A 21,565-nucleotide genomic window follows, 5' to 3' on the forward strand; every position below is an offset into this window, starting at 1 on the left:
CATAACTGGTTCAACAAAGGCCATGGTTTGTGCTATCCTGCCTGTGGGAAGCGCAAATAAAAGATCCCTTGCTGCCTGTCGTAAAAAAGAGTAGCCTATGTGGCGACAGCGGGTTTCCTCTAAAACGTAGTGTCAGAATGACCACATGTGGCGTCGTTTTCGTTCTTCAGTTTGTAGGTCAGAAACCAGGTTGCTTGGTACAGGAGATACAATTATATATACTCAGTGCATCACTATATCAGCTACTATTAGGCTATACTTGAAACTTGCGGGATCCTGCTGAAAATAGGACGACATTTTCGGTGCAGTATTTTGGACAGCTATGTGTAAAACTAGCGGGTTACGCCCCGAATTTTATTTTTCAGATTTATTTTAATGATGAAGAGTGATAGTATTTATATCCATGGTAAAAAAACCCAACAACAACCTCTATTGAAAATGAGTGATATGTGTAGCAGTTTTAGCACACGGATGTTATTAATGCCGCCTATGCGATTTGATTTGGTGGTATACACCCTATAGACGAATCACGTCGCACACCATTGACAAACCTTTCTTTGCTAAAAAGCCTCTGTGTACAGCATAATAACTCGTAACGCAACGCGGAGTCTTTACATTATGACGAAAATATGTTTTTGTTCGTTCGTCAGTTTGTAGGTCAGAAACCAGGTTGCTTAATATAGGAGATAAAATTATATATACGATATACTCAGTGTGTTGTGTGTGATATTACAGCGACCCGCTACATACAAACATAGTTCAGTAGTCCAGCAACAACTCGTAGGACATAATGCTGAAGTTATTCGATAACTCAATGATACAAATATTGTTAAAAATACCATGGGTTTGATTCGTCGTGTGACTCAGATGTGTTGATAAACAGTGTGAACAGTGTGCTGCAGTTTCGTATCAGTTGCCTTGTTCTGTTTCTTGAGGTACAGAAATAAATATTTGTTGTGTTTAAAAAAACACAAAAAAACAAACAACAACACAAAAATGAATTGGACTCTTGTTTTGTTGGTATTCGTTGTTTGGAGTACATTTCACGTTTTCGCAGGTAAGACTATTTGTATTACAGTCATAGGTATGTTATAGAAATTATTGGACAAAAGAGTAAAACATACTAGTTCGAGATTTCTACTCAGTCTCGTTCCAGACAGTGCTTCACAACTGGTCTAACAAAGGCCGTGGTATGTACTATCCTGTCTGTGGGCTGGTGCATATAACAGATCCCTTGCTGCTAATCGAAAAGAGTAGCCTATGAAGTGGCGACAGCGGGTTTCCTCTCTCAATATATGTGTGGTCCTTAACCATATGTCTGACGCCATATAACCGTAAATAAAATGTGTTGAGTGCGTCGTTAAATAAAACATTTCTTTCTTCTTTCTATTCCACATTTGTTTACGAGACGGGGCGGGAATTAGCTCAGTCAGTTAAGTGTTCGCTTGAGGTGCTTGTGTCGCAGGATCGAACCACCTCGGTGGGTTCATTCAACTGATTGAGTTTTGTCTTGTTCCAACCAATGCACCACAACTGGTCAAAGGCCGTGGTATGTGCTTTCCTGCCTGTGGGGAAATGCATACAAAAACCCCTTACTGCATAAGAAAACATGTAGCGGGTTTCCTCTGATGACTACGTGTAAGAATTATCAAATGTTTGACATCCAATAGCCGATGATTAAGTAATCAACATGCTTTAGTGGTGTCGTTAAACAAAATAAACTTTACACTTTTGTTTACGGGACGGAATGTGGCTATGCACGCACATGAAAAACACGCGCATGCGAACGCACACAAAACGAATAAATATGTCTGCTCTGACTGACCCGGATATGAGTTAATAACGGTTACATCACAGTTGTTGGTGAGAAGTAAGTTGTTGTTACGGTTTACTCGCGTCTACGGGGGCCGCAAATACTCACTGAGTGTGGGTGGAAGCTGGTACTGAGCTCACCAGTCTTAAGATAAATGAATTAGGCACTACGTCGCTGTGGTCGGTCATGTATACACCACACATTTGTCTTTAAACACCAAATTATTAAGACCCCCAACCGGCCTCGGTGGTGTAGTGGTTAAGTCATCAAACATTAGGCTGGTAGGTACTGGGTTCGCAGCCCGGTACTGGCTCTCACCCATAGTGAGTTTTAACGACTTAGTGGGCAAGTGTAGGGCCACTATACCGACTTCTCTCTAACCAACAAATAACCAATAACCCACTGTCAGACAGTCCAAGTAGCTGATGTGTTTGCCCAGGACAGCGTGCTTGGACCTTAATTGGATATAAGCAGGAAAATAAGTATAAATGAAATTACCGGCTTCCACCCAGACCAAGTTTAACGAGTCAATGGGTGTGTGTAAGACCAGAGCACCGACTTCACCAACAATTAACCACTAACCCACTGTCCTCGACAGACAGCCCTGAAGGCTAAGGTGTGTGTCCATGACAGCGTGTTTGAACTTCAATTGGATATAAGCAAGAAAATAAGTTTAAATACATGAATGAATATAAATGAAACTGGATTAAAATTCCGGTCTTAATGCTTCAGTAATTCCGCCGTCCTCCTGTCAGGTGGTACAGTCCTGGGTGATTGTGCAAGAAGTGGAGATATATGCTCTATATGAAGGGTGTTGTTGACAACTGTTTAAAGCGATAAGACAAAACGTTAACACTGTAGCTGCGTTTCAAATTATTTTACGAAATCCTTAGAAATGTGGTGCTCTGATGGAGACCATAAAGTAGGGTGTTCAATACATGAGATAAACATATTATATACAATACTAGGTTTATTGCGTCTTATATCGCGTGCCACTGTGTAATACTGTCGGTTAATATTTTAAGTTAAAGTTACATTATCTGGTTACCATAGTATAACATCATGTACAAATGTGAAATACAAGCTCAAATGCACTTTTTAAAAAGTCGTGTATGTTCGCTATGAACGGATATCGTCAAACGTATACGCTTGATTCGTCGCCTGTGCGGCCATAGCTCGACAAAGCACAAACGACAGCCTGTTGTCAGTTTCATTTAACACGTGCGTTTGCCGATTTCAAATTATAGGGTTCGACTCAAAAAATTAAAAGAGACATCTTGCGCTGTAGTTAAAACCGGTTTGATCTTGACAACGTATTATCGACAGTCATACCTTCCTATTTCAGAATTGATATTTTATAAAGTGTTAGTAGAACTTTTAAAATTTAGTTTGTATACTAGTAACACATTAATCATCTGTATATTTTTAAAATAAAATATACTAAAGTAGACAATGAACGTTTTCACTTCTTAATTTTACGTGTTAAAATCGACAAATTCAAATAAATATTATTTCGTTTGGAAAGGGCAAAGTTGGGGATTGGGGAGGGTTGTTTAACGACATCAAAGATAAAGCATATTGATTTAATAATCATCCGACCCCATATAACCGTAAATAAAATGTGTTGAGTGCGTCGTTAAATAAAACATATCCTATCCTTCCTTCCATCTGCTGTTGGATGTCTAACAGTTGGTAATTTTGACATATAATCTTAGAGAGGAATCGGGTGCATGTGCAGGGGGAGGGTATTGGAGGTCGAAACCCTTACTTGCCCAAGCTTAACAAAAATTGAAACCCCGCTGAAATCCCTGCACACGCGCCTTGGAAACCCGCTACATTTTTTTTTAGCAAGGGATTGTTTATATGTACCATCCAACAGACAGGATATCACATACCATGGTCATTTTGTATACCCGCCGATAGGGATCGATCCTAGACTGACCGCGCATTTACCCCCCCCCCCCCCCCCACCTTTTTAGGCTTAAGTAATGAATAAAAATAGCATGTAGTCTTGAAAAATGTTACGTAAATCGAACACAGTACCATCTTCCTCTACCCCTAGAGCGTTACGTAATTAGTAACACACCCTTACATGTAATGCGTATGCCAACAGCTGGCCACTGTCAAAATTTCAAGGCAAATCCCCCACTCACCGACCCCTGGAAAGGCGTTGTACCATACCTCTATGGATATAAATATGTTTTGGAGATATGAGACGACCCCTCAATCAAGACAGTTAAATTTGTCAAAAATTGAGAAATCTCACGTGATCTCTTGTTGGGGAATTCTATACTTGTGGCAAGCCAATGAAAACCGAGATCGGTACGAGCCCGTCAAAAGTGTTCCACTTTCAAAATCATGTTCTCAGTCTGGAGCTCGTCGCGGTAAGACGTGTTTGTACACACTGCACGTGCTTTCGCGGCTCGACTTGGGGATCCTTCACTTTTGTTGTTTTTATCAGCGAAGTGAAGTTTTCTACTGGGATGTATGCGGCCATTGGAACTGATTGAACGCTGGAACGCTTCTCGTTTCGACAGTCTGCACCACCAGGTCGGATTCTTTTTTAGCGAGATTCCTTGCCTCCACGTCATTTCTCTGTCTGACTATGTTGACTTTCTTTTTTCGTGACTCGTATGACGGCCATTCTGCAGAACGCCACGGTTGTTCGCGTTTAGTTTCTACATGTCAGAGCCTGTCCTAGCAGCACTGGAATATTGACCGCCCCACTCTAAGAAGAAATAGGAAGCGAGGTCGGCCCCTATTACTCTTTTTCTAGACTTTACCTTGCTTTATAGAGACACCATCTTGTATCCTCTGGAGTCGGGCCCGTCCGCACCACTATACCAACCTATGACGACTGGACTATACCCTAGTCTGATTCTCTCTCTCGTTCAGACGGATCCGGCTTCTCAAGATCTGTATTTCAGCACAGCACTACACCTTCAATGTCTACTGACTGTCAATCTAGGGGTTTTCTTGACGGGATGCAACCCACATCGTCCCTACAAGATGTGCACCCTAACAGCCTTAACGAGGCCACTCACGTGGACATATAGATCGGACTTTAAACTTTTAGACCTTCGTTCAAAAGGTTATGTCGAAATTACTTTCTTTTTTTAATATTATTAAATAGTCCGATCCTCTCTTCTTTCTCTTATTTATTTTTGGACTGTCCTTCTAAAATGCTCCAAATTATATAAATATTCGACCGAGCAGTCAAAATTCTGCCCATTTTCAACTCGACCCCCCACACACTCCCCCCCTCCACCCCCAACCCCACCCCCACCCCATCTTATCTAATTTGACCACCCGATCTAATCTAGCGACCAAATTTAATGAGTAGAATTTTCTTTATTAATTATATTAGAGATGCGCATCAAAATTTTAAAGGTCCACTATTTAATTTTTGGATGTAAATTTCAAAATTGTCCACTTAATTTTTTTCTGTCCCGGGACAAGCCCTGGCTATCCAGAGACAGGCCCCGGGACGGACATGCTCGAAACTATAGTGGTATATGAGCATGTAAAAATTATTCGCACTCGCACTCAAAATCATGGCTTTGTTTTTGACCTGGATAAGCCAGCGTAGTGAAACCAATGCGGAGTGCGGCGTCATATAATATTATGCACCAAACGTAATTGGATTGTCTATTCTATATGCTTAAATAATAAAAATATTCCAGGGAATGTAGTTTTAAATAGCGTGATTGAACTAAAGTCATGTGTGAGAACTCGTATTGTTACACGCATCGTTATACTGCTTCTAAGTTTAATTTTTATCTATCTCAGTTGATCAATCTTCTACCATTTCCTTACAATTAAATTTAAATTTAAAGTTTGCTTTGTTTAACGACAATAGCAGAGCACATTGATTTATTAATTCTCGACACAGTCAAATTTATGTTTGAGAGAGAGAGAGAGAGAGAGAGAGAGAGAGAGAGAGAGAGAGAGAGAGAGAGAGAGAGAGAGAGAGAGAGAGAGAGAGAGAGGTGTTTTTCGCTATCGTCAATATGATATATTAGGAATACAATTTTTATTATGCGAGCCTCTGGCAACGATATCTTTGTTAGTCTGTGGAATCACGGATCTCAGATTTGTACATGACTTTGTGGGGTGTAGATCAGAGGTAGAGCACTTGCCTGAAGTGCGGTGGTCGCAGGATCGATCCCTATCCATGGACACGAGTTTTGTTTCTTCTTCTCCCCGCCAAATCCAATGCCACACGATTGGCATCAACATATTTGGTATGTACTGCTCCGTTTATGGGAAAGTGTATATAACAGATCCTTGCTGCGTTGTCACTAGGAGTATCCTAGAGTAGACCCCACAAGAGGACACTAATTAATTAAATATCCGTTATTGGATGTCAAAGATTTGGTCATTCTGATACGTGGTGCCCGAATAGAATTTCCTCAAGCAGTAGGGGTTGTGATGTGCAGTTCCATCTGCCATTCCCACCCACCCCGACATGCATGCTCGTGTCCGAATTTACTTATACTCCGAACAACTCACACTGATATACTAATTAAATGAACGCACACTCATATCAGGCGCGGACCGGATTTGGTTTTGTCGTGAAGCATCTTACCGGGTCAAAGTTCGAAGTTAATACTACCAATCCTGCCATTAATTTTAAATGTGACATGAATTGCCATAAAATATTGTTTCATTTGACCAGCAAACTCGTGTAATTCAATTTAAACTAGTATCAGCTGTTATTATGCTATGCATGAATCGTCCGGGTTTTTACCAAAAATAGGACGAAATATTTTGTGCGGAACTAGGGAAGTCAAAGGCGCTTCCTGTTCTGATGTGTGAAACTAGCGGCTTAAACTCCCGATTTTGTTTTTAATATTTACTTTAAAGGTGGGGTGTGACAGTGTTTATATCCATGGCCAAAAACTCCCAGCAAAACACATGTATCAGTTGTAGCACACGGATGTTAGTAATGTCGTCTATGCGATTTGATTTGGTGGTATACGCCCTATTGACGACTCACGTCGCACACCATTCACCGACCTTTCTTCACTAAAAAAGCCTCTTTGTGTACAGCATAATAACTAGCAACGCAACACGGCGTCTTCACCGTATGACGAAAACATCTATGCTTTTTCTTTTCGTTTTTTTTTCACTTTGTAGGTCAGAGACCATGTTTCGTATTATAGGAGATAAAATTATATACACACAGTTTGTTATGTGTGGTAATACAGCGACCTGCTACATACAAACATAGTTCAGTAGTCCAGCAACAACTCGTAGGACATAATGCTGAAGTTATTCGATAACTCATTGATACAAATATTGTTAAGAATACCATGGGTTTGATTCGTCTTGTAACTCAGATTTGTTGATGAGTTTTAACAAACAGTTGGGAAGGGTTGCTATAGTGTCGTATCAGTTGTCTTGTCCTGTTTATTGAGGTACAGAGAATAAAATCTGTTTAAAAACAACCCACAAAAAAACCCCAACAATAACATGAATTTCACTAATCTTGTTTTGTTGGTATTCGTTGTTTGGAGTACACTTCACGTTTTTGCAGGTAAGACTATTTGCATTTCCGTTATATCTATGTTGTTGAAATTACTGGATCATGTGCTTCATAACGCGTGCCACTACATAATAATCATTTAAGCATAAAAGTTTAAAAACTGACTTTGGTGTTGAACCTGTTTAGTATCATATTGTACCAAGGCTTATAGGCGTACATCGGGATGCTGAATTTTTGCCCGAGTTAGACAAAACTTTCCGAATCTAGATAATAAAGTGTATTCATATTTGCTTGAATACTATCAAAGAGCTATATGCATAGGTGGCGGAAGCGGGGGATGGAGGTTTGTTGTTGTTGTTGTTGTTTGTTTTTTGTTTTTGTTGTTGTTGTTTTTTGTTGTGTTTTTTTTTTTGGGGGGGGGGGGGGGGGTGGGTGGGGTTGGTCCCCCAATAATTCTATAGCTTCTGTTACTTAATTATGGTATATTATTATGTATGACAAGATCTGTTTTTGTATTCATATCTATATCAATTTTATACAATTTATTTTAAAATACTAGTATACACCTAAATGTTAAATATGCCTGTTAAGTTTGTGTTTCCCATCTTGTGTTCAGTGCAGCAGAAAAGCTTTCACATAGCTTACAAAGAAGCACATTTAGCTTGCAAATCTGTGCGACAGTACTACCAGAAACTGCACCAAGAAGAGTTCGAGTTTGACCATCTCTACAATGACACGGTCAAAGAGGCAACTGTATTCGATATCCAAAGCGACCAAAAAGGTATGATGATGCTCAGGATGCACACAAGTTTGACAGTCCTAAGCAGCTGCACACACAAGAGTACATCGAAACGTTGGAACGTCTGATCAACCTGCTGGAGGCAAGATTTGATCAAAATTACTATCACATAGTTTGTGATATGGAAAACATGCTCCTAGGAACAGCCAACGGGACGTCCGCGGAAATCCCAGATTGAGTCAAGTTGTATACCAAAGACACTGACATGACTAAACTGAAAACCCAACTTAAGTTCCTTCCTCAATTCATTCAGATGTCTAATGACGACATTAAACATGCGGGATCAATGAGAACAATTGCCAGTGCATTGAATTCGACCCAAGTTAGAAAGAAACTGCTCAGTGAAGTAACAACTCTATTACAAATATATTTTACTATCTCTGTAACTACTGCTACAGCAGAGGCCGTTTTCCGTCTTGAGGGGATTGAATACTTGAATGAGAAGCACAATGAGCCAGGATCGACTCAACAAACTCCTCATGATTCATGCTCATAAGAGTATCACCAACTCCCTTTCTCTATCAGTGGTTGCAGAGGAATTTACATCAGCAAATGAAAGGAGGATATCATTCTTTGGAAGCTTTAGGTGAATTATTAGTTATAGACGGGTTTATCACGATGGCCGAGTGGTTTAGGTGTTGCACTGTCAAATGACATGCAAGTATGCAGAACATTCAGATCCTGCCAAAATTATCACACGTTGTGTTTTTAAATATTATATTTACTGGGTCGACGTTTCTGCTGGCGAGCTATTAGTTCCTGAATGCGCCATTAGGCCTGTTGCAACTTAAACAATTAATGAACTCTAATACAAAAACTACACTGGTTTCGAACCGAATGTTTCACAGCACATAATATTGTCATCTACGCTTAACAATTATTGTGCTTCCATTCTTTTGTGAAAATCACAGTAGCCGAGAGGTTAAGGCGCTGGACTGTGAAATGATATGCCTGTCTGTGCAGTGGATTCGAATATTATTGAGCCAGTGACGTCAAAATACTATGCGAGGCCATGTTTAAATCACGTGATACTCTCACCAAATACAACACACTTTCCCACGCAAATTTCTTTAATGAATCATGTTCCAATACCTCATACGACGTGGGTCCCCAATATAGTATCTGTTCCGTCGGCTAGTTACATTATTTTAAAAATAAATTATTTAAAGAGCACTCAACTATAAATTGCAAGGGAAAACAAGTCGAAACTCGGTTTTAAAATGACTCATTCTATGAATTACGTGCCAGGAAATCGCATTTCAGGCCATCTAAATTTAAACATTTTCCGGGGAGTTTTCCGGACAACCCTAAGTAGCTCGTGCGCTTCGCGCACTCATCCAAGGCAGGTTGACCCCCTCCCCCAATATTCAAAACGTTCCGCCGCCTATGATATGGGATTCCAAACAAATCACTGCACATTTTTACATAGATTACAACTAATATTGTAGGTAGAATGGTGGGGAAAACATGGTGGGAAGTGTTCAGGCCACCTCATTATGCTCGAATATCTCCATCGGATTTATTTCAGATAATAGTGATGTTTGTGAAGTGGTCTTTATTGTTAAAGACATTGTTTTGTAAAGGTTATTTTTTAATGTTTAATTGTTTGTTTGTTTCTAAAATTCGATCATTTCTTTATCATTAATTGTATTCCGTTATACAAATAACGTTTAACCGCCCTTCCGTTTGCACGCATGTCAGTTATGCTGGCTGTTGACTAGGCCATGCTATTTTTGAATTGTCACATGTATTGCATAATATTTCACGCGAACCGTCATTTTTTTTTCGCAAACTTTAATTCACGAGAACCACCAACCAGTTACATGAATTACATTTGTGTAACATATTCATTCAACTCAAAATTGTATTTAGCTTACATTTTAATGACAATATATCCCTCTGATACTGTACGTTTAAGCAAAATAAAATACATAATAAAAATGTTTCATTGCATTTAATTAAAGAACAATTTTTGGTACTTGGTAAGGAAATCTTCAGAATATGTAACGGTTTACCACGTAACCGATTGGCTTCAGGCGTATGTGTAGGAATTTATGCCGGTGGGGAGGCGGTCTAGACTATGGCGAGCAAAGTTTCTAGGAAGTTCCAGTCCTGCTTCTAAGTGAATAATTTTTTTCAATAGCTTTGAGCAGAGGGGTTTTAGGACCCCAACACTCACCCACCCAAGCACACGCGCCGATTCTTTAATAGGGTTGTTACTATTATGGGATTGTGTAAGTGACTTGCCATACATAGTTGATGACACTATACACACGTGCATACATCTCTAATGATGACAGTTTGTTTCAGGCAGAAAGAGCCTGAATTGTACTTGAATATGATTTCAAAATAAAATTATTGATGTTTCGTATTTTTCAGTTGAAGTACTTGAACTATCAACGAATTTATCGAGCACAGAGTATGGCCGTACATTTACCCTTGTGTGTACCGTCAAAGGGGAAAATCGAGCAGATGAAGCCATAACATTTGTGCGGAATAATAAAACGATTTGTAAACGACGTGCGTATAAGTCTAATATTCAAACAAAACCATTTGAATGTGCAATATATTACAACACAACACAAGAATATCAGTGTGAGTGTGATGCAATTCACGCGAACACGAAGATCTACAGCGTAACAATCAAGTCATTTACAGCAATCGTGGAAGCACATTGGGTCTGTAGTTCTGTCAGTGTAAATGACAACATACTTCTTACGAGTAACGTCGTTTACCTCAGTAAGTATATGTGCCTTTTTATATATCATACGGTTCGTACGGGTCTGCTACTGTTATCGAAACAACTCACGAACTTTACTACAAATGAGTAAAATCAAGTTTGTTTGGTTAACGACACCACTAGACCACATTGATTTATTACTAATCAGCAATTGGATGTCAAGCATTAGGTAATGTTGACATATAGTCTTAGAGAACAAACCTGCTACATTTTCCATCAGCAACAAGGAATATTTTTGTATAAACCATCCCTCAGACAGGGTAGCACATGCCACGGCTTCGATATTCCAGTTGTGTTGCACTGGCTAGAACGTGAGATGAAACAGTGCCATTCTGTTTGGCAGTTTTAGGGGAAAAAGAGGAAATGTTTTATTAAACGACGCACTCAGCACATTTTATTTACGGTTATATGGCGTCGGCCATATGGTTACGGACCACACAGATATTGAGGGAGGAAACCCGCAATCGCCACTTCATGGGCTACTATTTTCGATTAGCAGCAATGGATCTTGTATATACACCATCCCATAGACAGGATAGCACATACCGCGGCCTTTGATGTACCAGTGGCAGTTTTAGGAAACAGCGCATAACGTGCATGCGACACTTTTGATATATATGTTTTACTCTTTTTTTTAATTAATGATTAACATGACTGTCCATTTTTTCACAGACTATATAAATTATGAAATCATAGCATGTCAAGCAAAAGTGATTGTTCGTTAGTACTAAACTATAATAATATTATGACAATACTGAAACGGATTTGCAAATTAATACTATTAACTGTACTCAGCTTACAGTCAGAATACGGGAGTTATAGGTAACTAAGGGTGGGGTGGAGACTGTCGTGTTTTATGTTTAATTTTAATGAACAAACGCATGCAATATTCCTGTTCAAATTGATCGATCTCGAAATATGCGTTCTCTTCTAATGGGACGGCGAAATGTAAGATGAATGCTACAGGCATGTTGAAATACCGCGCACACGCTCAGCTTGTGATAGCGAACAACAGTTACGCCTGGTGGAAAGGTGTTACGAAGTACGACCATCACTGTGCTGTCGGTTTTCGGTGTAACCGATTCATTGTTCGCAAACATTGCAGTTTATGTTAGGTATGATACCATGGCTAGCGATCCATAAGTGGCGTTATAATTGTTCCATTAAACCAGGTCCAGACGTGTGTCTAGAACATTAAATATGGGCGTCTAGACTGGCGAGTGAAGCCACGCAAGGAATGCTGACCTTCAGAATGAAGGAAGTGAACACACACATGCATACACACATACATACACAAACACACATAAACAAACACACACACCCACGCACACACACACACACCTCTCTCTCACACACACACAACACACATACACAAACACGCTCCCCCCCCCCACACACACACCCACACACACGCACACACACATACATACACAAACACACGCACACACACACACCTCACACACATACGCACACACATACACAAACACACATAAACAAACACACATACGTACACACACGCCTCACACACGTACACACACACACATACGCACACATACATACGCACACACATACGCATACCTACGCGCACGCACACACACACATACACACGCACGCACATGCGCGCATACACATATACACGCACGCACATACGTGCATACACACATACACACACACATATGCACATACACACATACATACGCAGACACACACATACATACGCACACACATACATACACGCGCCCACAAACACATACACATACATACACAGACACACTTATACATACGCACACACACGCACCCACAGACACATAAGCACAGACACACGCACAAACACACACACATACACACACTTACACACGCATACAGACAGACATACGCACACACGCACACACACAAACAAACATACACACATATACATACACGTACATACGCGCGCTCTCACACACACGTACATACGTACATACACACATGCATACGCACATACAGACACACATAGGCACACACACATACATACACAGAATTACACATATATACGCACACAGGCACACGCGAGCGCACAAACACATATCATTGTGCTGTAGTGGTGTCGTTAAACAAAACAAACTTTAACTCTTTCACCTTAACTTGACTTAACGTTGTTGTAACGACGAAACTGACGCTTTCTGTTTATTTACTTGCAGTGACACACCCATAAACAACAATATACATACACACGTAGATGTACCTATACACCTGGGAATTAATTAAGCACCACCTGAATTCAGTCAAAAAGGCGCCTTGAATTACTTGTCTGTTCCGACGGGGTGTAAACCACGCGCACACACAAACACAAACACGTACATACACACAGACACGTACACCCACACACACACGTACGCCCACACAAACACACGAGTGTCTTTATATCCAATGCATTTAAGAAAGTAAAAAAAACTAAACAGTTTAACTACTAGACATTACGACCATCAGAAACATAATTGGTATAGAGACACTGTGACATTTTAATTGCTAAAACGGCTCCGTTAGTAGTACGCATCTTACACTGGTACCAAACTCGGGACAGTCGCTTTAATATAACAATAATTCTTATTTGATTTTGTTCGCAGATTATGTTAATCATTCAGCAAATAGGACGACTCCTTACTCTGAAAATGTGACAACTATTTCCAGTACCTCTACAACAAGTGGTATGGCGATAATACATAATTTTAATTATAACTATTTATCTGTCTGTCTGTCTGTCTATCTATCTATCTCTGTGTGTGTGTGTGTGTGTGTGTGTGTGTGTGTGTGTGTGTGTGTAAAAGAAAACTTAGTTGAAAAACAACAACCATCAGGCACACAGACAAACGGTCACATTAACAGTTATTCAGTTAGACACAGACTGAAAGACCGAAAGACGTAGCGGATAATGTACGAAGATGTGTAGATCCTTGAACTGAACGCACAATTCGTTTTTTAGTTTCACCGGTGATGACTTTTTTTTTAAACAATCTACACCTAGAACAATAGGTATGGGCTTATCTCAGTAGACTGAACGATTGGCACCCTTTATTTTTATTTCTGATTATTGTAAATGTGGTTTAGACATTGAAGACTTCTGAATGATTTACACATTATATAATATCATATATGTAATATATAGCCATTATTGTTTCTGCCAAACATTTTTAACATCAGATTCATTAAGTAACCGACTACTCCTAATGAAACAAGGCGTTCTCTAGTGATAATACATCATCGATGTTCCTTTGGTTGATTGTTTTCTATTTTAAACGATGCTTCAGCCAGCGTTACTGCTACAAATCAGATGACTGAATGTGTGAAAACTATACTAACATTTGGTCAACAAGCGGTATAATACTCACAATTGTGACATGCAAATAAACACACACACAATAAACACGGACTCACACACACACACACACACACGCGCGCGCGCGCGCGCGCGCGTTCTTCTCTCTCGGGGTCTGGTGTACATGTATGTCTGTGTCTTTCTGTCTCTATATACCCCTCTGTCCATCCCTGTCCCCTCCCTATCCCCATCTCTCTCTCTCTCTCTCTCTCTCTCTCTCTCTCTCTCTCTCTCTCTCTCTCTCTCTCTTTCTCACGCCCCGTCTTTCTTCTTTGACTTTACATGTCACTAAGATATAGAATGAGGGAAAGGACGGCCAGAATCAGGTTTATAAATCGGTAGACTGGTGTTAAAACATATACGTATACTGGTGGACCAATATATCCAATATGTATCCTACAAGTAGTGAACCAATGGCCATAATATATGACGTCCCATTTGTGGTGAAGTGCATATAAAAATCCCTTGCTGATAATAAAAATAATGTAGTGGGTTTCCTATAAGAGAGTGTCAGAATTACTAAATATTTGGCATTCAATAGCCAATGATTAATAAAACATTGCGCTATAGCGGGTTCGTTAAACGAAATAAACATTACACACACACACACAAAGTCAGAGTCTCTCTCTCTCTCTCTCTCTCTCTCTCTCTCTCTCTCTCTCTCTCTCTCTCTCTCTCTCTCTCTCTCTCTCTCTCTCTCTCTCTCTCTCCGTTTTCGTCTTTCTCAGGGTTTACATTTCACACAAATACAGAACAAGCTTATCAGGCATGTTTAACACCACACTTGTATTAAAACATATGTGTATACGGTTGGACCGGTCACTGTTCCAAAAGTTGTGATTTATTTTCGTTTTATATGCAGAGTTGGCTGATGATTCTCGTTCTAATCCGGTACTAATTCCGGCTGTTTCCGCCGCGTGTGGAGCCGTCATTGTATTGGTCGTAATTGTTGTGGCCGTTTATATCATCAAGAAAAGGATAAACTCGAGACAGTACGGACCTATGGGTATGATTTTAGTTTTTTCAGTGCACGAATCTTTTATCTCCTAAAATTATGGTTATCCTCTGTAACAACTGATCAGTGTGTTTCCAAGGACCTTAAGTTTTGGACTTTCCCCGCTAAGCACAATGAAAGGTTGTAGATATCCACAAATGCATTTCAAATTATTTTAATCTAGTTCAAGCGTAACATTTCAGTGTTTTTGAGGTGAAATAACGTCTCATTTGTATTTAATCTGAGCACGTTTATATTGGGTATATTTATTTTGGGCATAGAATTTATCGCCTTAGCTTTGGCGCAATCAAAAGCTTTGTAGTGATTGAAGTAGTTTGAAAGAAAAAAATGGTTTTGGAAATTTGGATTTGGGGCCTTTGGAAAGTTTTGGATACATTATGGTAATTGTGGCATGTCCGGACTCTGGGCTAAGTATCTCATGTGCAGTATAGTAATAAACTTAATTCTGGGTTCATATCCCATGCGTTACTGCCGAATACTTTAACTACTATTCAGTAACCTCCGTCGTGGACACACATCTCGTTCCAACCAGTGCACCATAGCTGGTAAAATGCCGTGGTATGTACATTCCTGTTTGTGGGAAAATACGTAAAAATATGTATCAGGTTTCCTGGCATGGCCATGTGTCAGAATTATCAACTGGTTGACATCCAGTAGCCGATGATTAATTAATCAATGTGATAAAGTGGTGTTAAATAAAACAAACGGTTGTTTTTGTGTTGTTGTTTTTGGACAATCATTTTTGATAGTCAAGGCCAGTGCGTCCAGGATAGCTTGCTTGAACATTACTTGAATTTGAGCACGAAACTGTTGTCTAACAACGTCATGCGGGTAACAAACGGAGAACGTTTATGTACAAAATTATACGTTATAAATTTGTATTTCGTTTCAGATAATAAGAATATTGGACACAATTACGCGGAACAAAACAACACACAGGGAAGAAAAGAGCCAGGTATATTGCGCATATAATACATGATATTGAAGGTCCACGTTTATTTTATAGTGCAGTTTGTACATATTGTATTTATCTCTTCATACAATTAGCAATGTATACTTTCATCTATTCATATGTTTATTCGGCAAGGCAGCCATTGGTTTCGTCATTGTGTTACTAATTCAACAACTGACTGATTGACTGACTGACTGATGGACGTTTTGACTGACTGATTGACGGGGATACTTTCTGTCTGATTAACTGATTCACTGATGAATTTACTTTCTGGCTGACTAGCGTGTGCTCTTTCTGACTGACTGACTGACTGACTGATGGATTTTCTGACTGACTGACTGACTGATGGTGTTTCTGACTGACTGACTGAATGAATTAATGACCGATGGACTTCCTGACTGGCTGATTAACTGACGGTTTTTCTGACTGATGGACTGACTGACTCACTAACTGATGACATTTCTGACTGACTGATTGGCTGACTGGGTGGCTGATTTTACAATGCGCTGGGTAGACGTTTTGTTGCATATTTCTTACCCACTAAGTATTCAACATATTTAATATTATCAAATACTTCTGTCGAATTGTTCTGTTATAAATCTGGCAATCTGATCACAGTCTCAGTGGAATGTAATTAACATTCAAATATATCACAAATTATGGATATGCATTTATGCTATATGAATATTAATTGTGGTATTGGTATTTTTGCACACTTTTTTTTATACGTTTATTTGGTTTAGTTTATGTTCATCTAAAACATTATTCTAGTTTCTATGATTTGTTGAACGCCTTTGCAATGAAATGCTATTCATGTTTCAGTGATGGAGGACAACGAGTTATATTTCATGTCGAAAGATTCGCCCAAACGCAGAAGAAAACCAGGTACTGTACACATGTTTTGGGCTGGATCTAGCTCATTCGGTAGTGTGCTTACCTGGGGTGTCTGCGTCGTGTGGTTGAATCACCTCAGTCGACCCTCTGTCTCGGTGTTATCCCATCCAAACTAGTGCACCACGATTGGTTTAATAAATGATTTAATACTGGACATCCGATCCTATATTTGAAAATGTTCACTAAAGTAGTATCGTACCGTCATACAATTTCGATCGACATATGTTTTCGATACTTTGTTTGTAACTGCATGTATCGCGAGATTATGCGAGATATTACGTCACTATCAGCCTGAACATAAACAACGAAGTGTCTTTTTCCTCACAATATTAAAAATGCTTCAAGTCAAGCTGCCAACTTTATGTCTTAATTATAATACCATAAATAGTGTGCATGTTATCAGTTTTTCGTAATGCAGTATTTTGGTACTAATGAAATGCCTCACATAGCAAAATCCAGGTATCACAAATCCCAGCAATGTTATTGTCTGCAACAATGACATCTGACCTGCCAAAGTTAGACGATATACCACGTGATCATTACACTGAACAATAACATTTATGGAAGGCTGGTTGGGTTACCTCTTATGTCATTCACAACAATGTTCGTTTCGGTAATTTCTGGTGGGGGCATGTTTACATGTGCATTTACATTTACTACAAATAAAGGTGGTTTGGTGGAATTCGATTTTTTGAAAATATATAGTTCTGTATTGCTGTCAGAGTACTTAAGGTGACAATCTGAATTTTGGTGTCGTTGATACGTATAACAAGAGGATTAGACATTAACCTATGACGAAAACATAATGTAAATATGTTTTAAGTGAACACTGTCTATTGGTCTGAAGATTATTCAATATTTTTTGCAAGTTACAAACATTTTATGATTTTATTTTCAAATGAAGAGTTTGATGTAAATTATTGCACGGAGTATAGACCCTTCACTGCCACAACAAGGACAAAAATAGACAGCCAATGAAACTATCGAAAACATATGACGTTTGTGAAAATATAGCGAAAACACCTGTACGACTTAGCAGCTAGTTTTTTTGGAGAAAAACTTGGCGTTCATGGGAAATTATCACTGTTTTTTATAATAAACCAATGTGACTTGAGAAAGGTAAAGTAGTATTGTATCTACGAAGTATTTTTGTATTATATTTTATTTGTTTTGCTTATCGTATCGAAAACATATGACACCAGGATAGTAGTGTTTCTTTTCTTTAGTTAACAGGGCCCCGTTTTACGAGGTGGTCATAGCGCTAAGGTCACCCAAGTACATAATTACTGTATGCAGTTAAGGTGATCTTAACACTAATACCGCTTTGTAAAATGGCGCCTAGGGTTATAAGAAAATGCAAAACAGCTTTAAATGTAGGCACTAATGTGTTTTGTGTTTCATTTCAGTAATGATAGACAACGATATTTATACACTCGGAAATGGTGATGAAGAATTACACGATAAACCCGAAGACGTCGGTGATATGTACTCAGTCGTCAATAAACACGGCAAAACTAAAGGAGACCCTCTTCAAAAACTCACAGACGAGGAAATAAGCGCCATGTATGCAGTTGTCAAAAAGGATACGAAGTCTGTGGCGGATAATAAGGGCAAGGATATGCGGACCAATGAAAAACGAGAAGACAACGAGTTGGCAGAAGATATGTCTGACATGTATACACAAGTGAATAAAAATAAAATGAAGAACAAGAAGTAAAACCAAACTTGGAAAGCAGGACATGTATCCCAAGGAGTTAGAACCTTGGGGGGGGGGGGGGGGGGGGGGGGGCACGGGGCACGGGGCAACGGGACAAATAAAAAAATGAACTAATTTTATAATTATTAAAACAAATTTATAAAAGAAGTCCTTGGTCAGGGGGCCTCTCTGGCAGGGGGGCCCGGGGCAATTGCCCCCATTTGCCCCCTTATAAATCCGGCAGTGACTTGGAGTACAGGTTCCTTCAGCGGAGGTATTAGTTCATACTTTTACTGGTTATTTTAGAATTCCTTTTTTATACATGGAAGACGGGTTCATGCAGCTGAATCAGTCTTAGAACAACAGTGGCAAGTGAGGCGAACTGGTCAAACTGAACATACCAGGATCCACCCTGTGCCTAAACAAGGCTTAATGATTGAAATCAGTGGATGTCCTCATTAAGACAACATAACATGATTGTATCAATCGGGATATGTGACTGTCCTCTTAAAACGAAAAGCTCCCAGGGAAATACGCTGGATCCTACAGTGAAGACCCTGTTGTTCTTCTTCTGCGTTAAATCAAGATTTGGCCGTATTAGATAAAATAAATCCGGATGTGATGACGAAATGTGACGTCTTCCGGAGGTCGTCAAGAACTCCCCAGAGTTTGATATTGAGGAGTGTGTCTTGTGTCCAAACTTTCTGACGGTTCTCTTCCAGGTGTGGGCAGTTTTGAAGGATGTTGAAGACCTTGCGAAAATAACCTTTAAGACGTTCCATTTTAGAAACCAGTAATGCGAATTTTATTAACTGATTTAACCCCAAGATGGCTGCGATCTACAATAAACGATCTTGCTTCAGTGCGCTATTAAATTACGCTATTAAAGGCGCAGACACTAGTTTCAACTCGTGACAATTAATGGGCACTAAGTTTAGATAGTGTACAAACCTGTAACACATTTGTTTAAATTAACAGCACAGTGAAATAAGAGTATGTGGCTTTCACACGGTGAAATACCCTTAAAAATAGATTAGAACTCGAACCAATAACCACTACTTCTCAGACGCCCGTGCGTGTTTAAAAATATGAAAAATGCATTTTGTGATATTAAACACACCAGGATGACTATAAACACTTTGGATGTACGCAAATGGATGATCTCAGCAATAAAATGATTTAAAGTCGCACGCCCTAGTTTCAGCCCGCGCAAATTAATTTTGGTTAATCTACAAAACTGTAACACACTTAGATCACGTTTTTTTTATAAAATAGAGTGAAAAAGCAGGTTTTATATCGATAAATACCATGGGAATCCCCGTGACTCAATTACTTGAAATAATTTTGAAAGTTAGTATTCGGATGTCACCGGTGAGACGTCCGCTCGAACGCACCAGCAATGACCTACGTCAACGGACAAATCCCACCTGCACACAGACCCAAGGGTGCCTTTCCTTTCACCTCTCCTGGACATGTTCCAACTGTTCTGTCCTGGACAGCGAAAGGAATGAGTTTGGAACAGGGAGTTACTTTAACAACGGGGTGCTTCTGTTGAGGAAGTGGCTGCTGCAGCAATCATGATACTTGAATCGAAATAAAACGACAGTGATAGTCCGTCACTGGCCATGTTGACTATACTACAGTGTTTGAAACAATACATTTTATGTATTTTGTATAAACCGCAATTAGCCTACATTTGCTATTCGGCACCGGGTTCTAGTGCCTAATCTATTGTTATTAGCAATTAGATGCACCGTTTATTATTGTTGTTGGCGGTGGTAGTAGTAGTAGTAGTAGTAGTAGTAGTAGTAGTAGTAGTAGTAGTAGTAGTAGTAACAATATAGCTTGTGCCCCCCACCCCCACCCCCAAGGTTGTATACCCTCTCCAGATATCGTAAGACTTAGCTAAATTATTGGTTTTAAGGGTTTGTAACGTTTTGTATTGAGATACTTACTTGTCTGAACTTTATTGTTAATGAAAATGTTCACGAACTGTGAAGAAAACCCTCATAAATGAACAAGCAAACGGATGTTGATTGCGCGACCCCCGTGCACGAGAGAAAACACACCGAACCAAAATGATAAAGGTCACATGGTATGCCAACGTCTGTGACGTTGAAACGGGAAGATCCCCTCTAAAAATAGATTAGACCTTGTCTGCTCAACGGTTGTTGTTGTTTTTCTCAGACGCGTGTGCGTTTTTAAGAAATACGAAAAATGCATTACGTAGTATTACAAACACCAGAATTACCAGGATTACCAAAAAACACTTCAGGTGAATGGAAATGTATATACTAAATAATAAAATGTAGGTAAAGTGCAATTTTATTTGTGAAAACAATGGGTTTAATAGAGAAAAACAATGGCGTAATGGTTAACAACTAGGGCGTGTCCATTTAAATCTACGTATTGTACGATTTCAATTATCAAAACCGGTTATAACAGTGAAAAATATTCCTTAGTATTTAAAAACTAGGGTCTGCCCTTTTAAGGAAGGTGTATAATGTAATTCTGCTCACTTTGAATATGTAGCTTTTTATTGACTCGCTACAAATACTTTCTTGTAATTGTGCACGTATCCGAGGAAAGAGGCGTTCGTACGGTGTCAGATCGTTTTTGAGTTTCTTTTGTGCCGGGGTGTCGTTAAGCAGTCATTCATTCATTCATCCATTGCGTTCATTCATATAATATTAGGTCAACTTATTTTTGTGATTTGCGATTTCAGGTAGTATCCAGGAAGGGGCGATAATCCTTGTAGAAGAAAATTAACTATACAACCAAAATTGTCTCCCTGAGACATGCCCAGACATTTT

At 39.4% G+C, this 21,565-nt stretch overlaps 1 protein-coding gene across 1 annotated transcript; it reads left to right on the forward strand.

Annotated features, from left to right (window-relative positions):
• Positions 1–543: 543 nt before the first annotated feature.
• LOC121386756 lies at positions 544–18,789 on the forward strand. Its single transcript, XM_041517761.1, has 7 exons — positions 544–1,057; positions 10,480–10,839; positions 13,447–13,527; positions 15,058–15,201; positions 16,103–16,165; positions 16,985–17,047; positions 18,463–18,789. Exons 1-7 carry the CDS (start codon positions 997–999, stop codon positions 18,771–18,773), a joined length of 1,083 nt encoding a protein of 360 aa, XP_041373695.1. The 5' UTR covers positions 544–996; the 3' UTR covers positions 18,774–18,789.
• The last annotated feature ends 2,776 nt before the right edge of the window (positions 18,790–21,565 follow it).

This window comes from Gigantopelta aegis, chromosome 12, assembly GCF_016097555.1.
Source record: "Gigantopelta aegis isolate Gae_Host chromosome 12, Gae_host_genome, whole genome shotgun sequence".
Lineage (NCBI taxonomy): Eukaryota > Metazoa > Mollusca > Gastropoda > Neomphalida > Peltospiridae > Gigantopelta > Gigantopelta aegis.

What these genes read in the sequence shown, in the direction of transcription:
- LOC121386756 (XM_041517761.1), top strand. Translation starts at nt 997, where the DNA reads ATGAATTGGACTCTTGTTTTGTTGGTATTCGTTGTTTGGAGTACATTT. An exon ending in TACATTTCACGTTTTCGCAG is followed by an intron (nt 1,058 to 10,479) that starts GTAAGACTATTT and finishes CGTATTTTTCAG; the next exon opens with TTGAAGTACTTGAACTATCA. An exon ending in CAGTACCTCTACAACAAGTG is followed by an intron (nt 13,528 to 15,057) that starts GTATGGCGATAA and finishes TTTTATATGCAG; the next exon opens with AGTTGGCTGATGATTCTCGT.